The sequence below is a fragment of the Barbus barbus genome (assembly GCF_936440315.1).
Source record: "Barbus barbus genome assembly, chromosome: 17".
Taxonomy (NCBI): Eukaryota; Metazoa; Chordata; class Actinopteri; order Cypriniformes; family Cyprinidae; genus Barbus; species Barbus barbus.
The window spans coordinates 8,014,227-8,035,212 of NC_136745.1; the positions used below are offsets into that span (position 1 = coordinate 8,014,227).

The following is a 20,986-nucleotide window of genomic DNA, read 5'->3' on the forward strand; positions in this document are numbered from 1 at the left end:
CCCACCCCCCATTGGTCGATATTCCCATATTGCGGTTTTGTTATATTGGGAATGTGATGTCTCATCACCATATGAATTGGACAGCAGCGGACACACAGTGTGTTTTGCAACATTTAAGGAGCTCCAGCTGTCTGATTCGCGGGGGAATTTGGGACCATTTTATTTGTGTGTGTGTGTGTGTTATTCCTGGTCTTGGAGGTCTGCGTGTCTCTCACACACCCACGCTGAATCTCTACACATGTTCCCGAACACACACAGGAAGCAGGAGGCCCTGCAGCTGAATGCAAAATACAACATAAAAAATTGTTTCTTCTCTCAGTGCCTTTGTTTTTCTTTTTCTACTTTTCTTTCAAGGTTGTGTATGTTTCCCAGGAGCCCTTACAGAAGAACAGACAGCAGTTTTGGTGCTGAAGTGACTTTTCCCCCCTCAAGCTGGCTCCCGCTTCATCAGTGCGGCGCTGGCAGATGTTTAAGGAAAACAATCTCGCGTAGAATGATAATCCCAGCGGAGACAAGCAGCTCGGTGGTAGTTTAAATGGGTGCAAAAGCGACAGTCCTCGCGGAAGCTGTATGACGTCTGGTGGGAATTCTGGGATTTAGCTGTTGTGTCACGAAATGACACGTTTGAGAGTGTTAGCAGGAGTCCGGAATGCTGAGAAGGGTCAGACGAGCATGCCTTTCCCATCCCAACATCCACACACACACACTCTAAAAAGACACTCAGACGCCATATCTGTTTACATGAAGCAAACCAGCATGTCACAGTACTTGAGGCAGCCACTCAGAAGTCAGAACAACATAGCAATGTCAAGTCACCTTTATTTATATAGTGCTTTTAACAATACAGATTGTGTCAAAGCAATTCACTATATCAAAATAGGAAAATAGTGTGTCAATAATGTAAAATTACAAGATTAAACACTCAATTTTCAGTTAAGGCATTTCATTATTGAACTCAGTTATGTCCTCGTCCAGCTCAGTTCAGTTTAAATAGTATCTGTGTAATCAAGTCGACGATATCGCTGGAAATGAAGTGTCGCCAACTAAGCAAACCAGAGGCGACAGCGGCAAGGAACCAAAACTCCATCTGTGACAGAATGGAGAAAAAAACCTTGGGAGAAACCAGGCTCAGTCGGAGGGCTAGTTCTCCTCTGGCCAAACGAACTAGCAGTTCAATTCCAACTGCAGCAAAGTCAGATTGTATAAAGGACTCATCTGGTTCCCGAGGTCTTGTCCCAATGGCCGGTCTCCACTGGGGATCTGTCTCTGGGGCTCTCATCATTTATCCAAATGCCCTATCATTCATCCAAAACATCTTGAATCTGCATAACAACACTATTAAACTCTTACAGCACCCTAGCAGTCCAAAGTTGCCCTGACACACCAAGCCGAGGCTCGACACACAACGGCCAAGTAGCGCGTCCGTTCTGAGCTTTTCTCGTGCACTGGTTCACCAGCTGAACAGCCAATCAGAATGATCAGAAGGCCCGACTGACCGACGAGCTGTAAACACTGTAAACACTGTAAAATGCTTAAACCGCCTTAGCAACTGTATAGCAATGCCCTGGCAACCACTCACAACACCTTATAAACAGCATAACAACACTCTACAATGCTAAAAACTGCCTTAGTAACTGTATAGCAATGCCCTGGAAACCTCCCACAACACCTTAAAAACCACATAGCGACACTTATAAGTGCTTAAACACCTTAGAAACTGTATAGTAACGCCCTGGCAACCACCCACAAGACCTTATAAACAGCATAACAACACTCTAAAACGCTTAAACCACCTTAGCAACTGCATAGTAATGGCCTGGCAACCACCCAGAACATCTTAAAAACCACATAGAAACACTCTAAAATGCTTCATACATCTTAGCAACGGTATGACAACACACTGACAACCACACAAAAACCTTAAAAACCACACAACAACTCTTTAGAATGCTTAAACCCCTTAGAAACTGTACAACATAGCCCTGGTAATCACCCAGGACAACTTTAAAACACATAGCAACATTCTAAAAAGATCTTAGCAACTGTATAGCAACACACTCGGGTATGCTGTGATCCCAGATGCAATCATAAATGATTCCTGGCTTTTTGATGCTGCTTTAGTTGCTATTTCTGCTGATGTTGAAGTCAGCAGTGCCAGACGTGGGTCGAAGACAATGGCAGCATTAGATTTTCCTTGTATTCTGAAGCATTATTGTTTTGCATTGGTTCTTTTGAGCGAACTGACGGCTCCTGCATGAATCTACGCTCTCTCTGACGCAGGTTGGCCGTGGTCAAGCTTTTCTAGGGCACAGAGAGACGTTAGCATGAAAAAGAGGCCGTTCTGACATGGACGTCAGCCTCATTCTGACCTCTCTCTTTCCTTTAGAGTTACCGTTCTTTAGTCTTTCATATTCTTCTTTTTGTGTTTTTTAGCCAGTCTTTCCCTTTCTCTCCCTCTGAAAGGGTTTGAATCAGAGCTCTTTTCATTGCTGGGCTGCTTGGCAGCGAAATATTCCACCGTATTCATCTCGCCTTTTTTCAGACGTTATGTTTTTTTTTCCTGGTGCTCTTGGTTTCACAGCAGCGTTCAGAGGATTCAGCACATTATAAAACTAGGAAACTAACTGCAGCTCACAAACCTGATGTTTCTCATTTCAAAATTGCTTGTTTTTATTTGCATGGACTGTTTGATTTTTCATAGTGCTTTTATGCATCTACAGATGGTGTAAATGGTTCATTCATTTATTTACATTTATGATGGACATCCTGTAGCATTTGTGCTCCAGACATGAAGGTCTCCTCAAATCATGTATTTTTATTATTATTAATATTATTAATTTAAATTTTTATATTTTTAAATTAAAAGAAATGCACATTTATTTAATTTTATTAAAAAAAACATTTTATTTTATTAAATTTTATTTCATTAAATTTTATTTCATTTTATCACATGTCTGGTTGAGGATAAATGTGTTGGTTATTTAATTTTATTTACCTTTAAATGTATTTATATTTAATTTTAAATTTATTTAAATTTAATTTTAAATTTAGATACAGTTTATTTACTTAATTTTAATTTTATTTTATTATTTTTTTTAAAGATTACTTCTTCACATTGTTTTTATGCATCTTTTGTACATTTCAATAGTTAGTTCATGTACTCACAATCATGTAGTTCCAAACCTGTATATAACTGACATATTGCTTTTTGCTGCTTGTCATTGTTCCTAATGTCTAGTTTAGTGTTTCATGCAAGACTGAATATTGCATTGTTTGGCATGACATCAGGGTGAGTATATGAATGAGTATAAAAATAGTAAATGTTTGAATGAGTGTCCTGCAATCTTTAACTCTAAAACTCAACAAAAGGCAACACGTAACACAAAAACAGATACATCACCTGTGAAGAATCAATACAGGAAATGATCATATTAACACAGTACATTGTGCCCTATTTTTACCGTCTTTTCTTGTATGTGTAAACACGACTCTTGGGGTCTCTGAGCGCGTCCCCTGTGTATTGGAGATCATGAGAAAGTTTCCAAGTCTTTTCTGGGAATACACACTGGACAAACTCCTCCTAAAGCAACTATAACAGCACTCAAGGCTCCTCGTTCTCTTATACGTCGCTCCTGAGGGACCGGCAGCACTTAATGAAGTACACTTTTCCTCTGGCAGTATATTAGGCACGAGAGAGAGATGCAGGATTTGTGTGGGATGCTTGTTTTTGATTGCTTTGGTGAGATAGTGCTGAGAGTTTTAAAACACACAATAGCACATTATTGCTTCCTTTTTATTGCCTTGTCAGAAAATGTTTTCAGTATGGTGCATCTGCGTTAAACAGCATTGATCTCACAGTTAACCAGTGGAGTAAATACTACAACCAAAAATATAATATAGTGAATATTGAGGTTAAGGCAAGACACTCCAGGTAAATAGACTACATTAGTTTTCTGAAATGTTATGTTTGAATATGAAAATTAGGCATTATCTAAATATTAAGTAAATATGCACACACTTGTATACATTTTCAGAAAATATATCTGAACATTGGATAAAGCCAGGTTCAAAATTCTTGTTTGACTTTGTTGACATATAACAGTTAAAGGTTTTTATAGAGGGGATTTTGGATCTCTTCTTTCATCACTGCATAAATCAGAAAATACTGTCAACAGCCAGAACAAAACTACATATTTTACCTTGTTTTTAGGAATAAAATGTTATATAAATAATTGTGAATGATATTTGAACAAATCCCTTAGTAAAAACTTCCAGAATATAGATAGGAACAAAACTGCTTAGTTTGGTGTAAGTTAGTGCTGCTGAAGTGGGAAAACAAATCTTTTAAAATATCTATTGTAATTTAAATTTACAGATACAAATCCAATAGTGCAATAATAAAATCAAGCGAATGATATATGAACAAACCGTTCTGTAAAAATGTAAAAAATATATATAGAAATATAACTGTAAAGTTTGGTGTATGTAGGTGCTACTGAAGTGGAGAAAAATCTCAGAGAATATACGTATTGTAATTGAAAACTACAGATGCAAGTAGATAAAGTGCAGTAAAATTAACACTTAAGTTTATTTTGGATGATATCTTTCAATAAGTCTGAAAGAAGACAGACTATGGAAGCAAAATAGACCAAAATCTCAAAACTCTAATGTTGTGTCTTGCCTTAAGGTCAAGTTTATTAGAGTAGGAGGATGATGATTTCTTATTGAGAGTTATCTTCTTTATTTCATGAAGCAACTCTTTGAGTTTAATCGTGTGGCTAAAAATAGTCATGATTAGATCACCCTGCCGAACATCTTTTACGAGTTAAGAACATTTCTTAACAACGTTACGCATTTCACTTTTATTCCAGCGATTCTCTCAAAGGATTCCTCCTCCGTTTTTTTGTTCTCTGCCTCTTCTCTGCGATATGTTCTTCTGCCCTCTCTAGTTTTTCCACCCTGATTTTGCACCCAGTGATCCAGCTTTAACTGTTTCCAGATCTCTAAAACACCCACCCCCACTCCATCCATCCGTCTGTCCATTTCCACCCACGATACGATTGGCCCTAGTGTTTACACACACATACACACACATCCTGAAGAATTTGGGTCTTTTGTGACCTCTGACCTCTGTGAATGATCTCAAGAACACCTTGAAAGGGATCAAATCTCTCATAATTAGACAGATCCTGTAAACTGTAATGTTTATATGCAGTTTTAGAAGCACAGAAATATACTTACATGCATTTTGGAAATAAATAGTGCTAAAGTCTTAAATATTACAGACTGTGGTAACACTTAATTTTAAGGTGTCCTTGTTACACGTTACATATACTTACTATTAGAATAACAATAAATTATGCTTAATTGCATGCAAGTAACCCTAAACCAAACCCTAATCCTAACCCTAACCATATAGTAATTACATGTGCTTAATTAATATTACTCAGTACTTAAATGTATAATTACAGTGTAACAAGGACACCTTAAAATAAAGTGTAACCCAGGCTTTTATCTAGCTTTTCAGACATCTTTATTAGTACTATTAGTGCAGATAATAATGTGGTCAAACCTCTAAGTATGAACACTAACCAGCATTGTTTTAGTATCACTGATATACTGTTTTGTAAATATTTTGAATTAGATGTTTTTTCACCTTAATTTTAGTTGAAGTTTTAGTAATTTTGTTCTGTTGTTATTTTTAAATATCCATACAGTTTTTATTATTTTGCATTTATTAGTTTAGTTTTTTATTATTTTGTATTTATTAATTTATTTAATTGTAGTTATTTTACTACTAGTTAAAAGTTACTTACTTTAGTACTTTTCTTTTATTTTTATTTTTTATTTTTATTTCATTTAATGTTTTTTTTTTTTTTTTTCTCTAATAACACTATTTATGTTGAATTTCTGCATTGTCTCGCAGCATTGATTTTATTTTATTTAATTTTTTATATATTTTATTTTATTTTTATGTTTTTATGTTTTTTATTATGCTGTTGTTTTGTTGGGATGCTCACTGTGACCACAGTAGATGCCAGTGAATGTGCCGCAGTGACAAATGCAACAATAACAGTGTTTGTGAAACATGCTACTGTTTGTGTGCAGTCAGGCATGTGAGTCCCTCTCTGAAGCCTGTGTGAGAAACGACCCGTGTCAAAGTTAAAGATCCTTTCATGGAAATACAGTCGTAAACTCATGACTGCACAAGTTTTTAAAAGGACTTCACTAGAGGAATTTGTCACACTTGAGTGAATTTTCTCTTTTGTAAAAATAAATGTTGAGGTGAGTTTGGTAAGATTGCTGTTTCCTTTAGCTTTGAGGCAAATCAATCCTGAGTTGTTTTCCTTCCGTCTGCAGAGTCTAAACGTGTCCTGCTCTGGAAGACAGCATGAAGAGTTTCAGCCGGTCCCAACTGACTGCCATGACAACAGGTAACAGACTAAACAAAACCCCAAAATAATGTTACTATCAAGACTTAGCCAAATAAACTCAAACCTAAAGCTCAGTATATTCTGCACATGACTCGTTTAATGTATAGAATTCAGAAGGCTTTCTTTTACTGCTTATTTCACACTTTTGGTTAATAAAAACAAACTGAGTCAGATGCATATAGATAAAATGTAATAAAATAAAAGCTTAAATGTGTATTTTGAATGTTTTCTTTCTGCTTTTTTGAACAAAGACATTTTGTAGAAGCAAAATAACCCAAAATCTTAAAATTAAGCAATGCATGCAAAAGAACTTAAAGAACTTAAAAAAATATATGATAATATGGTTATAATTAACAACAAAAGCTCTAAAAATGACAGTAAAATGTTAATTCCGAAATTCTCATGGCAGAAACCTGAAATTTGTTGTTGCAGAACAGTATTGTTTGAGTGAAGCTGAACTAAGCTGAATGCTGGTTTGTGTGCAGGTTTGCTCCTGCTCTGTCTGGGTAGCTCAGGTCTGGAGCTCAATCCCAGCGCCGCTCAGGTCGTCCTCTCCATCAACTCCTCCTTCAGCATCACCTGCTCCGGATGGAATGACGTCACCTGGCGCTTCAAACAGGAGGAGAAGGTTCCGGAGTTCCACGTCGAGAAGCACAGTTCCTCCTCCAGCGTTCTCAGTCTGGAGCGAGTGACGTGGAGACACACGGGCATTTATGTGTGTTCGGAGAACGGGACAGACGAGACCAGAGAGGTGGCCGTCTTTGTGCCTGGTAAGAACTCATGAAAAGATTTAAAGGATTAGTTCACTTTTAAAAAAAAACTTTTGCTGATAATTTACTCACCCCCATGTCATCCAAGATGTCCATGTCTTTCTTTCTTCAGTCGAAAAGAAATTAAGGTTTTTGATGAAAACATTTCTCCATATAATGGACTTCAATGGGACCCAAATGGTTCAAGGTCCAAATGACAGTTTTAGTGCAGCTTCAAAGGGCTTTAAACGATACCAGACGCTGAATACGGGTCTTATCTAGCGAAACGATCAGTCATTTCAAAAATAAATAAAAACGTTTAAGTTTTATAAGCACAAATGCTCACCTTGCTCTGTTCTGTGATGCGCGTTCGTGACGTCACGTAATACGCAATTACGTGGAAAAGGTCACGGTTGAGGTAGGCGGAAGTACCGAGTCAGTCGGCTTTTTAATATTAAAACACCCAGGATACGCACACAAAATGGGCATTTTAAACGATAAACTGACACAAAGACATTTGAAGATGTGTATATGGTCCTCCTTCCGCACATTTGTAAACACTGACTTGGTACTTCAGCCTAAGTCAACCGTGACCTTTTCAACGTCATTGCGTATTACATGACGTCACGAACGCGCATCACAGAACAGAGCAAGGCGAGCATTTGTGCTTATAAAACTTAAACTTTTTTATTTATTTTTTAAATGACCGATCGTTTCGCTAGATAACACCCTTATTCATCGTCTGGTATCGTTTAAAGCCCTTTGAAGCTGCACTGAAACTGTCATTTGGACCTTGAACCGTTTGGGTCCCATTGATGTCCATTATATGGAGAAATGTTTTCATCAAAAACCTTAATTTCTTTTCGACTGAAGAAAGAAAGACATGGACATCTTGGATGACATGGGGGTGAGTAAATTATCAGCAAAAGTTTTTTTAAAAGTGAACTAATCCTTTAACTAGTTCATTTGTAAATGGCTTAACTACTAGAAGGTTGAGTTTAAAAAAGTGCAAATGTAAAAACAACAGATATCATATATTTGAACATTTGAACATTAGAAATGCTAATTTTAACATCAAAACATGTTTTGAATGTGATTTTTTTCATTCATATTATGTTGTTTGATTTATTTACCCACTTCCATATTCATTCATTTGTTTGTTTGTTTCAGTTTATTTGTGTATTCGTTTATTGTTCCTCAAATCGATTATTTTGTTCATTCATTCACTCATGCATTCATTCCTTTACTGATTCTAACATTGATTTGTTCATTCGTTCACTCATTCATGCGTTCATTCATTTGGGGATTCTTACATTGATTTAATGAAGTCATGCATTCATTCATTTATTAATTCTCACATTGATTATTTTCAATATTTCTTTATTAATTTCTTTCATTCATTTAATAATTCTTACATTAGTTAATTAATTAATTTACTTACACATTCATTCATTTATTGATTGCCAAAATGATTCATTCTGTCATTCACTCACACATTGATTGTCACATTGAATTTTTTGTTCACTCGCAAATCAATTCAGTTTTTAATTCTCACATTAATTTGTTCTTTCACCCATGCATTTATTATTTTATTACTCTCACACATTCATTCATTCATTCTCATATTGATTCTTTCATTCACTTCTCAACTCACTCACACGTTCATTCATTTATTAATTCCCATATTTATTTGTTTGTTCATTCACTCATGCATTCACTCATCCATCCATTTGATGCTTACATTGATTCATTTGTTTATTTACTCATGCATTCATTTACTTATTGATTCATTTGTTCACACACACACACACACACTTATTCACTGATTCTGTCGTCCGCAGATCCTGAGGTGTGGTTCCTCGAGAACGATCATTTAATGGTGACTAAGACGAGAGAGGAAGGCACGATCCCATGTCTGGTGACAAATCCCTCGATAAACGTCACGCTGTATGAGAGAGACTCAGAGATAATGGTGGAGGGTTCGTACAACCCCAGCGTAGGCTTCACCGCCTTCCTGGAGGACAAAACGTACAAATGCAAAGGAGAGCTAAACGGAGAGGAGAAAGTGTCTGTCAGCTTCTACGTCTTCAGTATATTCGGTACCTTTGCATTTGGATCCAGTTCTGTTTTTATTCTATTAAAAGGGTCTTATTTGCTCAAATGTTGCTCTTTTATTGCTCAGTAGACTTACTGGAATATGTAAACATTCTTAAACCAAGATACATTTACTTGATAAACAAAATGACTTGCGATATTCTTAATTTCTGGTAAATCTAATAAAATGAAATGATTTTTGCTAAATTCAGGGGGAAACAAGATTATTGTTCTGACCCCACTGGCAGATATTGATGATTATGTTAAAGACTTTTTAAATGAAACATGATTAAAAATGAAAAATACTTTTCGTAGTGTATTCAGTTCAATTTATTTCAGTGATGATTCAATTTAGTTCAATAACAGCTCATAGTTTGTTTCACATATGAAACAAATTCACTTGAAGTAAAGCAAGTAACGGTCACACTTTATATTAGGTGGCCTTAACTACCATGTACTTACATCAAAAAATAAGTACAATGTACTTACTATGTTCATATTGTATTGTAAAACACTTTTGCTGCTACTGAGGTGGGATACGGGTAAGGTTAGGGACAGGTTTGGTGGTATGGGTAGGTTTAAGGGTGGGTTAAGGTGTAAGGGATGGGTCAACAGTGTAATTATAAATGTAATTACAGAAATTAATTACAGATGTAACTACATATAGGTATTTTTTTAAATATAAGTACAATGTAAAAACATGTATGTACACAATAAGTGCATTGTATCAAATGATTAATTTAAATGTAAGTACATAGTAGTTAAGGCCACCTAATATAAAGTGGGACCCAAGTAACTAATTATTATTATTATTTATTTTAATTTTTTTTTTTTGCATTGTTGTCTTGTTTTCCAGTAAAAAGATTTAAACGTTCTCAAGTCAAGATACATTAACTTAAGAAGCAAAATGTCTTAAGAAATAAAATAAAATAATTAAAAAAATGAATATAATTTTGGCCTAAACCAAGAAAAATATCTGCCAACAGGGCAAGAAATGATTTGTTAAAGAATTATTTGTTTGTTTATTTATTTATTTGAATCAAGTTTATTTTTCTGACCCCACTGGCAGATATTTGTTCTTGTTTTAAGCATAAACAAGCATTTTATTTTAGAGTAGGAGAAAGGATTTTCATATTTGTCCTATACTGTACATATGGTCTGCTAATGCTTTAATATTACAGACATTTATGATTGTATTACCATTCATGTATCAACATTCCAGGTGATTATTTGCTGTTTTGAGTTCAAACGCTCAATTTCTTTTTCCTTTGTATTTGTAAGACGGTTAAATCATGGAGAGAGTCCATGTGTTGCACATCTGTGTCATCATTAACCAGACCGAGTCTCTCATAAACACATCAGATGATTTGTTTTCTATCAAACAATAGCTGTTTTTGTTTTTTCTTTCGCACACATGGCTTCAGCTCCCGAGGCTCTGGATCCCTACATCAACGCCTCCAAAACGGTCCTGAAACAGGGCGAGACGCTGAACATCAACTGCACCATTCACGGTGTGGAGCTCGTCTTCTTCTCCTGGGACTTTCCCCACAAAGACGTAAGTGGGCTCAACTCTTTGTTTTCATTACTTTCTCGAGCACTTAGCGCTCCCGTGAGAAGCTCCGCGTGTTGAAATGAGCTCAAGATGTGTGGCCACACCTTCGTGAGGAACACGTGTTTTTATTAAGAGATAAATCAAAAACGATGGGGAAAGAAGTGAAAGTTTCATAAAGACACCAGAGCAGAGATTGTAGTTCTGCACATTAGCAGAATGCATATCATCTAATTTTTGTTGTAAATTTCTGAAAACAGATGAAATCTGCCTGAGATTGTTTTAGAGGGGTCAGTTAACTTGCTAAAAAAATCATGGGTCTGATTTCCTTGAACATTTTCTTCCTCAATATTTTTGTCTTGTTTTCCAGTAAAAATATCTAAACATTTGTAAAATCAAGATATATGAGAAGCAAAATGACAAGATATGAAGTCTTGTTTTCTGATTTTTTTTTTTCTTTTAAAATTATGCTTAAAACAAAAATAAATCTGTAATAAAAATAAATACATAAATACAAAATGTGAAAAATAATCTTGTTATGCTTTTATTTCTCTGACGTCTTTCTAGTTTTAAGCATAAACTTACTGATACATTTTGCAGAAAAAATAAATAAATTTGCTTTTGAAGTAAATGTATCTTATTTTACGGATGTTTAGATGTTTGAACTGGAAAACAAGTCAAAAATACTGAAGAAGATGATTTTTTTTGCAATGTAATCACTTTGGATAGTGCCTGCCAAATAAATACATGTAAATGTACACCAGAGTCAGAAGTTAAGCAGGTTTTGGCACAAAATGGCACAAAAATGTGCCTGAAATTCAAAATGAACAAGTTTGAACAAATTAGTCTGTTTTTGTATATTATATTTTTGAGGTAATTAGTAATACATATTCTAATTATTCAAACATTTTTGATAAATTAACATTATTATAATACAATATTTATTTATAAATATATTATTTTATTTATATAATATAATTAAACATATTTTTAAATCATTTTTAAAAAATAATAAAAAGTTTAATTTCTAAAAATAGAATGTTTATATGATTTTTTTTTTAAAGTCTGTTAAAAGAAAAGAAATACCCCTGAAAATCCGTTTCCAGGAGCAAATATTGCATGCTAATGGAAAAGTTGATTTCTGACACTGAAACCCCAAATGTTTTGCCCCTCAGGTGGGGGACATTGAGCCCTTGACTGACGTCCTGTCGCCCATGAGCATGCGGTCCTGTCTCAACATCACAGACGTGTCTCTGGCCAGATCAGGACAGTATGTTTGTCACGTGCATGAGAGTGTGCTGGACCAGAGAGCTTCAGCCAGTATTAACATCACTGTACTGGGTAAGAGCTGCAGATGCATCACATAGTATAGAATAAACTCTGGCTACTCAAATCAGTCAAAGTCAACAACAGGGTTATTATAGTGAATTAAAACTAAAACCATGAAAACCTTTCATTACATGAAAAAAAAAAAGTAAATTATGTTTTTAATTATTTTACATTTTAATTAATAATTTGAATTCAGTTATTTAATTTCAGCAACATTTCTTATTTTCCATTTAGTTTAACGTGATGTATTAAAATAACTAAAACTAAAACTGAAATAAAGGTGAATAAAAACCATATAGACCTAGACAAAACAGGGTTATTGTAGTTAACTAAAATTTAAACCATGAAAAAAGGTTCAATACATGAAGTGAAAAAAATTTAAAACTTAAATAATTTAATTTATATTTAATAAATATATCATAAATTAAAAAAAATATGTTTTACTATTAATTCATTCTTAATTAATTTATTTCAGCTAGTTTCATTTAGTTTAACTTGATGAACTAAAATAACTAAAACCGAAACAAATAATAAAAACTATATGAAAATAAATTTTAAAAACTAAAATAACAAAAATGACTAAACTTTGAACTCAAATTAAAATGAAAACTAATATAAAATATTATTAAAAATTCTAATACACTGAATTTTATTTTTAGCTACATTTAAAAAAAAAATGTTGAAGGTTAGTCAAATAAATTTGTTTATTTAAATGTAGCTCTAATAAATTGATTGCAACCACTTACCTTAAAAAAATGAGTAAATTCAATGAATCCTTTTTTTCAGTGTAGTATCCCAATGATACTAAAATAACACTAGTCAGCACATTTTTTGCAGCTTTCCGGTAAAAGTAGAGCTGTGTGAAGAGTGGCCTTCATCATATGAGCTGTAAAATCTGGGTGGCGTGTTTTCAATGATGCTTTGATGCAAACCTTAATTAAATCAACAGCCGTCCCTTTAAGACAAGACAAGCTCAGTCTCACAGCATCTCCTGTGATGGTGTTTGCTTTCGTCACGGGGGAAAGGCTGCGTGTGAATCAGACCTTCTGCTGAAGGAAGGAGTTATGTTTAGGTTTGACATGAAGCCACAGCCGTACACAGAAACCCTGGAGGAGCGCACACCAGAGTCACAGGAACTGACTGTAGATCAATGCAGATCTTTGTTCAAGTGTCCGCAGCACTTACACACACACACACACACACACACAGGATGCAGCGACTGCAGGCAGGCCTTTATGAAGAAAGTGCTTTTAGCACCTGAACGTTTCGATTACGATCTATCAGCCGCCAGTGAGAGCTCACTTATGGAATATTAAATAGATTATGTAGAAAGATGAGCAAGCAAAACTCACTCTGTCCTGCTTATAAGATGTCATAATTTGATACACTAGCTTTCAAAAGTTTAGGGTCGGTGAGATTTTTAATGCTTTTAAAGTGTTTTATGCTCATAGAGGCTGCAATTATTTGATTAAACAATACAGTAAAAGTAATAAAAATGTCAAATCTTATTATTATTTAAAGTAGCTGTTTTCTATGTTAATATATTGTAACATGTAATTTATTCTTGTGATCAAAGCTGAATTTACAGCATCATACTACAGTCTTCAATGTCACATGATCCTTCAGAAATCATTCTAATACGCTGATTTGCTGCTCAATAAACATTTCCTATTATCATCACAGTTGTGCTGACTCGTATTTTTGTAGAAACTGAGAAACATTTTATTTTTCAGGATTCTTTGATGAATTGAAAGAAATCCCCAAATTTTTTTGTAACATTATAAATGTTGTACTGTCACTTTTAATCAATTTAATGCATCCTTGCTGAATAAAAATATACATTACCCTGGACCACAAAACACGTCTTAAGTCGCTGGGGTATATTTGTAACAATAGCCAAAAATACATTGTATGGGTCAAAATTATCCATTTTATTTTTAGGACAAAAATCATTAGGATATTACATAAAGATCATGTTCCATGAAGGTATTTTGTAAATTTCTTACCATAAATGTAACAAAACTTAATTTGTGATTAAAAATATGCATTGCTAAGAACTTCATTTGGACAACTTTAAAGGCCATTTTCTCAATATTTTATTTTTCTGCACCCTCAGAGTACAGATTTTCAAAGAGTTGTATCTCAGCCAAATATTGTCTGATCCTAACAAACCATACATCAATGGAAAGCTTATTTATTCAGCTTTTGTGTTTTGAAAAATTGACACTTAAGACTGGTTTTGTGGTCAAGGGTCACATTTCTTAAAAAAAGAGTATGGCTCATCCCAAACGTTTGAACAATAATGTACAGTATATATAATAATAAGTCGTCCATATTGACAAGAATAATTACTAGTTAGTATTAAACTTAAGTGTTTTCATCTGTCTGTCTGTAGAGAAAGGATTCGTGGCTCTTTCTTCACATCTGGACAGGAACGTCTCGGCGCAGCTCGGAGAAAACGTGGAGCTGAAGGTGGAGATGGAGGCGTATCCCAAACCCAGCGTCCAGTGGACTAAAGACGGCGCTGCTATCAGAGGACACAGCACCAGACAGGAGCACGAGACCCGGTAATGATGCTCTCAACACACCCCCTCTGTTAAACAACACTCAACCTCTCCACGGGATCTCAGACTCTGTGTGCTCTGCTGCAGGTTTGTCAGCACACTGACCCTGGTCAGGATCCGACTGGAGCAGATGGGTCTCTACACCGTCAGTGTCCAAAACCAAGATGACTTTAAAGAGATGACCTTTGACCTAGAGGTGAAAGGTGAGACAGTTTGACATCTACTTACACACCACCCCCATTTCCTGAAAACAGACACCCGTTTAGGTCTGGACCTAGAATAACACCAGCTGCTGGGCTGGGATTACTGGGAAACTGTTCATTAAAGGGGTCCTATTATGCTATTATACAAAGTTACAAATCTCAAAGTCCGCTCCAAAGGGAGATATTTCGTTCTTAAAAAATCCCTTTTTAAGAACTACAACGAACAGCGTTGTTTTCTGGTGTTTGTGATATCACAAAGTGGCCCATTAGAATATCATGGGAAATTCGAATGGTTGGCGGGTGGGGAGGGGCGCTTGGATGAGTGCATCAGACAAGACGATGACGAAGAAGAAGTGCTGCTGTAGCGTCAAGTTTTCGCCATGTCGAAGAAACGCTGTTTTTTTCATCCCCGTGCCCAAACATCTTTTTCCTTCCTAAAGCGGACGACGTCAGAAAACAGTGGTTGCAATTTATTTTTAACTCTGTTCCTGAGCATTATAACCCCAATTTGGTACTGTGTGCTGTGCATTTTACTGAGGACAGCTTACACAACATGAGGGAGTACAGTGCTGGTTTCGCCAAAAAGCTTTTGCTGAAAGACGGAGCAGTTCCCACTTAAAAAATTACTGACACAATACTGGACAATGATGCAATGTGAAGAATTTACACTTCAGTTATGGGACTATGGTATAAATAAGTTCAACTGTATAACAGTTTCACTGCAATTCATGTTATAATGTTAGAATTAAAGAACAATAAACATAATACATATTACCGTTGCACTTATCTGTACATACTCAATGCAGTTATTTTATATGGTTGTAAATTGAATTTAATTGAATTTAATTACATTTTTTGGTCATTAATTAAAATGTATTGGCCAAATATTTGTTTTTATTTTAAATTAAATAATATATTAAATTTGATATTAAATTAAAAGTTTTATAAATATTTAATTTAATTTGGTTTAATTTAATTTAATATAATAATTAACAAAATATTTAGTTAAATTTAATTACATATGTAATAATATTTAAATAGATTTATAGAAATTGTAATTTATTTATATAATAAATTTTACTTAGTTTGATATGTTAATTGTTTAATTTAATGTAATATTTAATTAGTTAATTTGGTGTAATTAAATGTTTGACAAAATATTTAATTAATTTAACTACATATATAATGTAATATTTAATTAGTTTAATTATTTTTTTTATTTTTATTAATTTGATAATTCATTTTACTTTATTTAATATTTTAATTGTTGATTTTATTTTAATATTTCATTTGTTTAATGTAATAAAATTACAGAATTTAATTTCAATGAATTTATTTGATAATTAATTTTGCTTAATTTAATATATTTATAGTTTATTTTATTTTAATATTTCATTTGTTTAATGTTATTAAAATGTTACAAACTATTTAATTTGTTTAATTTAAATACATATATAATTTAATGTTTAATTAGTTTAGCCTAATTGTTAATGTCTTTATTTTATTAATTAATTTAAACAAATTAAATATTGAATTAAATATTAAATTAACAGAGTTAAATATTAAATTGCATGTTGTTAAACTGAATTAAATTTTGAATTAAATATTACATTATGCTAAATTAAACAAATTAAGTATAAAACGACATATTTAAATATATAAAAGGAATTAAATAATATGTTAAATATTAAATTAAACTATTAAAATATTAAATTAAATTAATTATCAAATAAATACATTCAAAACTAGGTTAAACTAATTAAATTAGGCAAATTCAATATTTTGTTACATTTTAATAACATTAAACAAATGAAATATTAAAATAAAATAAACTATAAAAAATATTAAATTAAGTCAAATTAATTATCAAATAAATTCATTGAGTTCATTTTTAAATAACTGTTCACCTTGAAGCTTCTTGATCAGTTATTTTCACATATATTCTGTGAGGTTTTGTCTGTGTTATTGTTGTTGACTGATGTCACTTCCTGTTTCTGTAGTTCCTCCTCAGATAACTGAACTCTCTGACCATCAGCTGCCGGGTAAGAAGCATGCGGTCACCTGTGTGGCGGAGGGAGTGCCGTCTCCCAGCATTCAATGGTTCAGCTGTGACAGCATGCCCAAGTAATGACACACCTTCATCATCATCATCATCACAAATGCATCTTATATGAATCTGTGTATTTGTTAGGCTTCCACTAAGGTGAGCAGCACATACCGTGTTTAACATACGAGATGCAATACTAGATTATCAGCCAACATTTTTAAAATATTTCCCCTTTAATGGAATCTCATTCATATTTAATGCGAGCTGTATACGAGATGAGTAAATATAAAGCTGATGAGTTTGCACGGCACTCAGAAAGCATTGCATAAACACACACATCAGCGTAAGGAAGGCAAACCGTCGATCACGTTGGGTCTGTCCATCATCCGAACGCTGCGCACATGCTGATTAAAACAGCGAAGAGCTGCACAGAAATACTTCTGTATGAATAATATATAGCACACATGCTGTAGCAGCCATTAGTGCACACCTCTCCTGTCACAGCACACTTCCTTCATGGGTGCAGCACACTTATGAGCACAGAATTAACATATATAATGCATGTATTTTATTGGGTGTGTTTGTTCTGGTTTGTAAATGGTCTTTGTGCTTTTTATAAAAGTACATATTATATAAAGTATTCAGATTTCAATTTTTGATGTGTTTGGGTAGATTCATAATGGCATGGCATAATTCTCAGTATTTGCAGTATCTAACCATTGTATACACAAAATGTACACACATTTTCTCTATGCAAATATATGTATATATATATATATATATATATATATATATATACAGTCATGGCCAAAAATATCGGCACCCTTGGTAAATATGATCAAAGAAGGCTGTGAAAATGAATCTGCATTGTTAATCCTTTTGATCTTTTATTTAAAAAAATCACAAAAATGTAAAATTTCATTGGATAATAAGAATTTAAAATGGGGGGGGGGATATCATTTTTGTGAATTTTTTTAATAAAAGATCAAAATGATTAATGCTGATTAATTTTCACAGACTTCTTTGATCCTATTTACCAAGGGTGCCGATATTTTTGGCCATGACTGTATATATATATATATATATATTATTATTTATTTATTTTTTCTTAAGTAGGTAGCATGCAGTATATACTGTACAGTATGCAGTAATCAGTACACTAGTATTCCTGTCTGGTGTCATCAGGTGCAGTAACAGAAGTGTAGCGTGGAGCCCCCTAGTGGAGGATCCTGAGAAGGTCAGCATCCAGACTAACGTCACCTACAACATCACTCGCAAGATTCATCAGGTGCACAGTCAGGTGACTCTCCTGCGACCGCAGCTGCTCACCATCCGCTGCGAGGCCCGCAATGAGAGAGGAGCGCGAGCCCGAGACATCAGACTGGTCAACAGCAGTGAGTATCGTGTGTGTGTGTCGGGAGGGTGTTAAAGCTTCTTTGTGAATGTGTGAAATGAGGATCTGCTGAATGGAGCAGCACCCGTGGAGATCAAACACAGAAGGACTTTGGCTGTAATGGCATGATCCTCCAGGACTGCTTTCATTAGCGCCTTGAATGTGGCGTGAAACCCGTTGAGCTCATTGAGAACCTGATACTGGTTCAGCCGTGAGAAAAACCAGAAACACAAACACCTGCCAAAGCTGCGGGAAATGCTTCTTATTGACTCTGTATACGAGGCCACAGTCTTATATATGAGCTGGGCCGCCTTAATATAAAGTCAACATGAGCCTTCTGTCTTGATCCATTTTACTTTAATAACTCTACATATTTTAATGTGAAATGGATATTCAATGAGAAAAAAGTAGCACTGGACATGATTAAATAATGAAACCTATCCCGTTTCTGTATGTGGCAAGTGATTGGAAATACACACACACACATTTTATTTTATTTTATGTTATTTTAAATAAACAATGTAACATCAATTTATTTTTATTTAAAACATACTTGTTTCCCATTTATTTATTTATTGGATAGTGAAACATGTCTCTATGTGACAAGTGATTGAAAATGTAAAAAGGATAAAATAGTATTTTATTTTTTATTATTTATAGATGATGTGATATTTATAGCACAAGAGATAGAAAATACACACAATTTTATTAAATTTTATTATATTATATTATATTTATTTTATATTTTATTTTATTTTATTTATTTGACTTTTTTATGCTATAACTGACATATGACATGTAACATCTCACAAGTACAGTAATTGAAAATACAAGAATGTAGTTTAATTTAAACAAAAATAATGTCTTAATAAATGTATTTTTTCTTTTTATTGAAAAAAATACTTGGTGCCTCTTTAAGCATATTTAATTAATTTATGGTTTATTTATTGAGGTTTTGTTTGTATTTATATTGTTGACTGATGTAATTTCCTGTCTCTATAGTTCTTCATCAGTTAACAGGAAGTTTTTTATTGACAGTATATATGATATGGAGCCTAGTTGTCTTGATTTTAAGTCACCTTAAACCTTTTACCTTTTAGTTTTGTCCCATTTTACTTTTCAATTATTACATATTTGAGAGTAAACTGGATATTCAGTGAGAAAGAAATAACACAGGACATCAGTGATAAACCATAAACTGTCATGATAAAATCAGGATGACTGAAAATGCATCCAAAATTCACTTAATTTAAATGCAAATAATTAATAATTATTTTTATTTAAGAATGTACCTGATGTCCAGTAGTATTTGACCGGATGGTGAAAAAAAGTGTTTCTTTATGACGGTGGTTGAAAATGACACTTAAAGGGGTCATATGACGTTGCTAAAAAGAACATTATTTTGTGTATTTGGTGTAATGAAATGTTTACGTGGTTTGTGTTTAAAAAAAAACATTATTTTCCACATACTGTACAATATTGTTGCTCCTCTATGCCCCGTCTTTCTGAAACGCGTTGATTTTTACAAAGCTCATCGTTCTGAGAAGCGAGGTGTGCTCTGATTGGCCAGCTATCCAGTGCATTGTGATTGGCCGAATACCTCAAGCGTGAAACGGAAATGTTACGCCCCTCACCGTATTGTGATGGCCTTTCCCGGCGAGACGAGAGTGAAACAATAAAACCCACTATAAACGAGGCATTTGTTGCATCCAGTGGGGACATAATTACTGATTATAATGACTTATTCTGTCTTTTTATGCATTGCGCCACATAAACATTACCATGTATGCATTTGTGATTGGAGGAACGACAAACAACAAGCACTACTCTACACTGCTCAAAACTAGCGTTTGAATATTCAGTAGCAGAAACGTACTTACAGGCTGTGAATCAGAAGAGTCAGACTGTCCTTGCAAAGTTGGAATTGCCCCACTTTATAGAAACAGCCTTTGTGCACGCCTGCATTGTAGGCTAACGTTACTCTTCCAGGTTCAGGAAATAATCCTCCGTAAAATACTCTGCACACACTCGAATATTTGCGAATATTTGCGTTGTACTTTTCTGGAACAATGTTGTAAATACAACTTAACCACTGATTTCTACTCGTGTCCTCTTTTGGAAGCCCAAACAAAGTACTTTCACTTTCACAACGAAACACAGCGTCTCCAGGACATAGCGCCGGTGGGCGGTGTTTTTCAAATCTTCCCACATCGTGATGTAGACATGTGGGGGCGTGTTTGAATGAGCCGTTTTAGAGGGGCATGGCAGAGTCTTAACTTTTATAAGAATATCTCTTTGGTTTTGAGACTTTAGTCTTTGCAACTTCAGGGATCTTATCTATGCACAAGCTTGTAATACTCCAAACAGAAAGGAAAACTTGAAATCGCATCATATGACCCCTTTAATATGTGAGAATCAGTACTTAATGTGTTTTAATAAAGATTTTGAGTTGATAAAAGCTGTGTTTTCTGTCCAGCGTTTTTTTCTCAGGTGGCCGTTCTAGCCGCAGTCTTAGCTCTGGTGGTCATCGCCATCATCTCCATCATCATCCTCGTCGCTGTGTGGAGGAAGGTCAGTGACCTCACATCCTGTCTGCCTGTCTGAGACTTAGCATTTAGATTTAA

The 20,986-nt window shown here is 34.3% G+C and overlaps 1 protein-coding gene across 2 annotated transcripts in view; it reads left to right on the plus strand.

Moving 5' to 3' along the window:
* Nucleotides 1–20,986, plus strand: part of LOC306883292 (platelet-derived growth factor receptor beta-like) — a 54,134-nt gene that overhangs the window by 16,666 nt on the left and 16,482 nt on the right. For both annotated transcript variants that reach the window (XM_079438453.1, XM_079438452.1), the window contains exons 2-11: nucleotides 6,361–6,434; nucleotides 6,920–7,204; nucleotides 9,025–9,282; nucleotides 10,702–10,832; nucleotides 12,002–12,167; nucleotides 14,551–14,722; nucleotides 14,807–14,922; nucleotides 16,923–17,046; nucleotides 18,155–18,363; nucleotides 20,839–20,933. In XM_079438453.1, coding sequence (XP_079294579.1) covers nucleotides 6,392–6,434; nucleotides 6,920–7,204; nucleotides 9,025–9,282; nucleotides 10,702–10,832; nucleotides 12,002–12,167; nucleotides 14,551–14,722; nucleotides 14,807–14,922; nucleotides 16,923–17,046; nucleotides 18,155–18,363; nucleotides 20,839–20,933 — 1,599 coding nt within the window. In that variant the 5' untranslated portion in view covers nucleotides 6,361–6,391. The remainder of the gene's footprint in view (nucleotides 1–6,360; nucleotides 6,435–6,919; nucleotides 7,205–9,024; nucleotides 9,283–10,701; nucleotides 10,833–12,001; nucleotides 12,168–14,550; nucleotides 14,723–14,806; nucleotides 14,923–16,922; nucleotides 17,047–18,154; nucleotides 18,364–20,838; nucleotides 20,934–20,986) is intronic.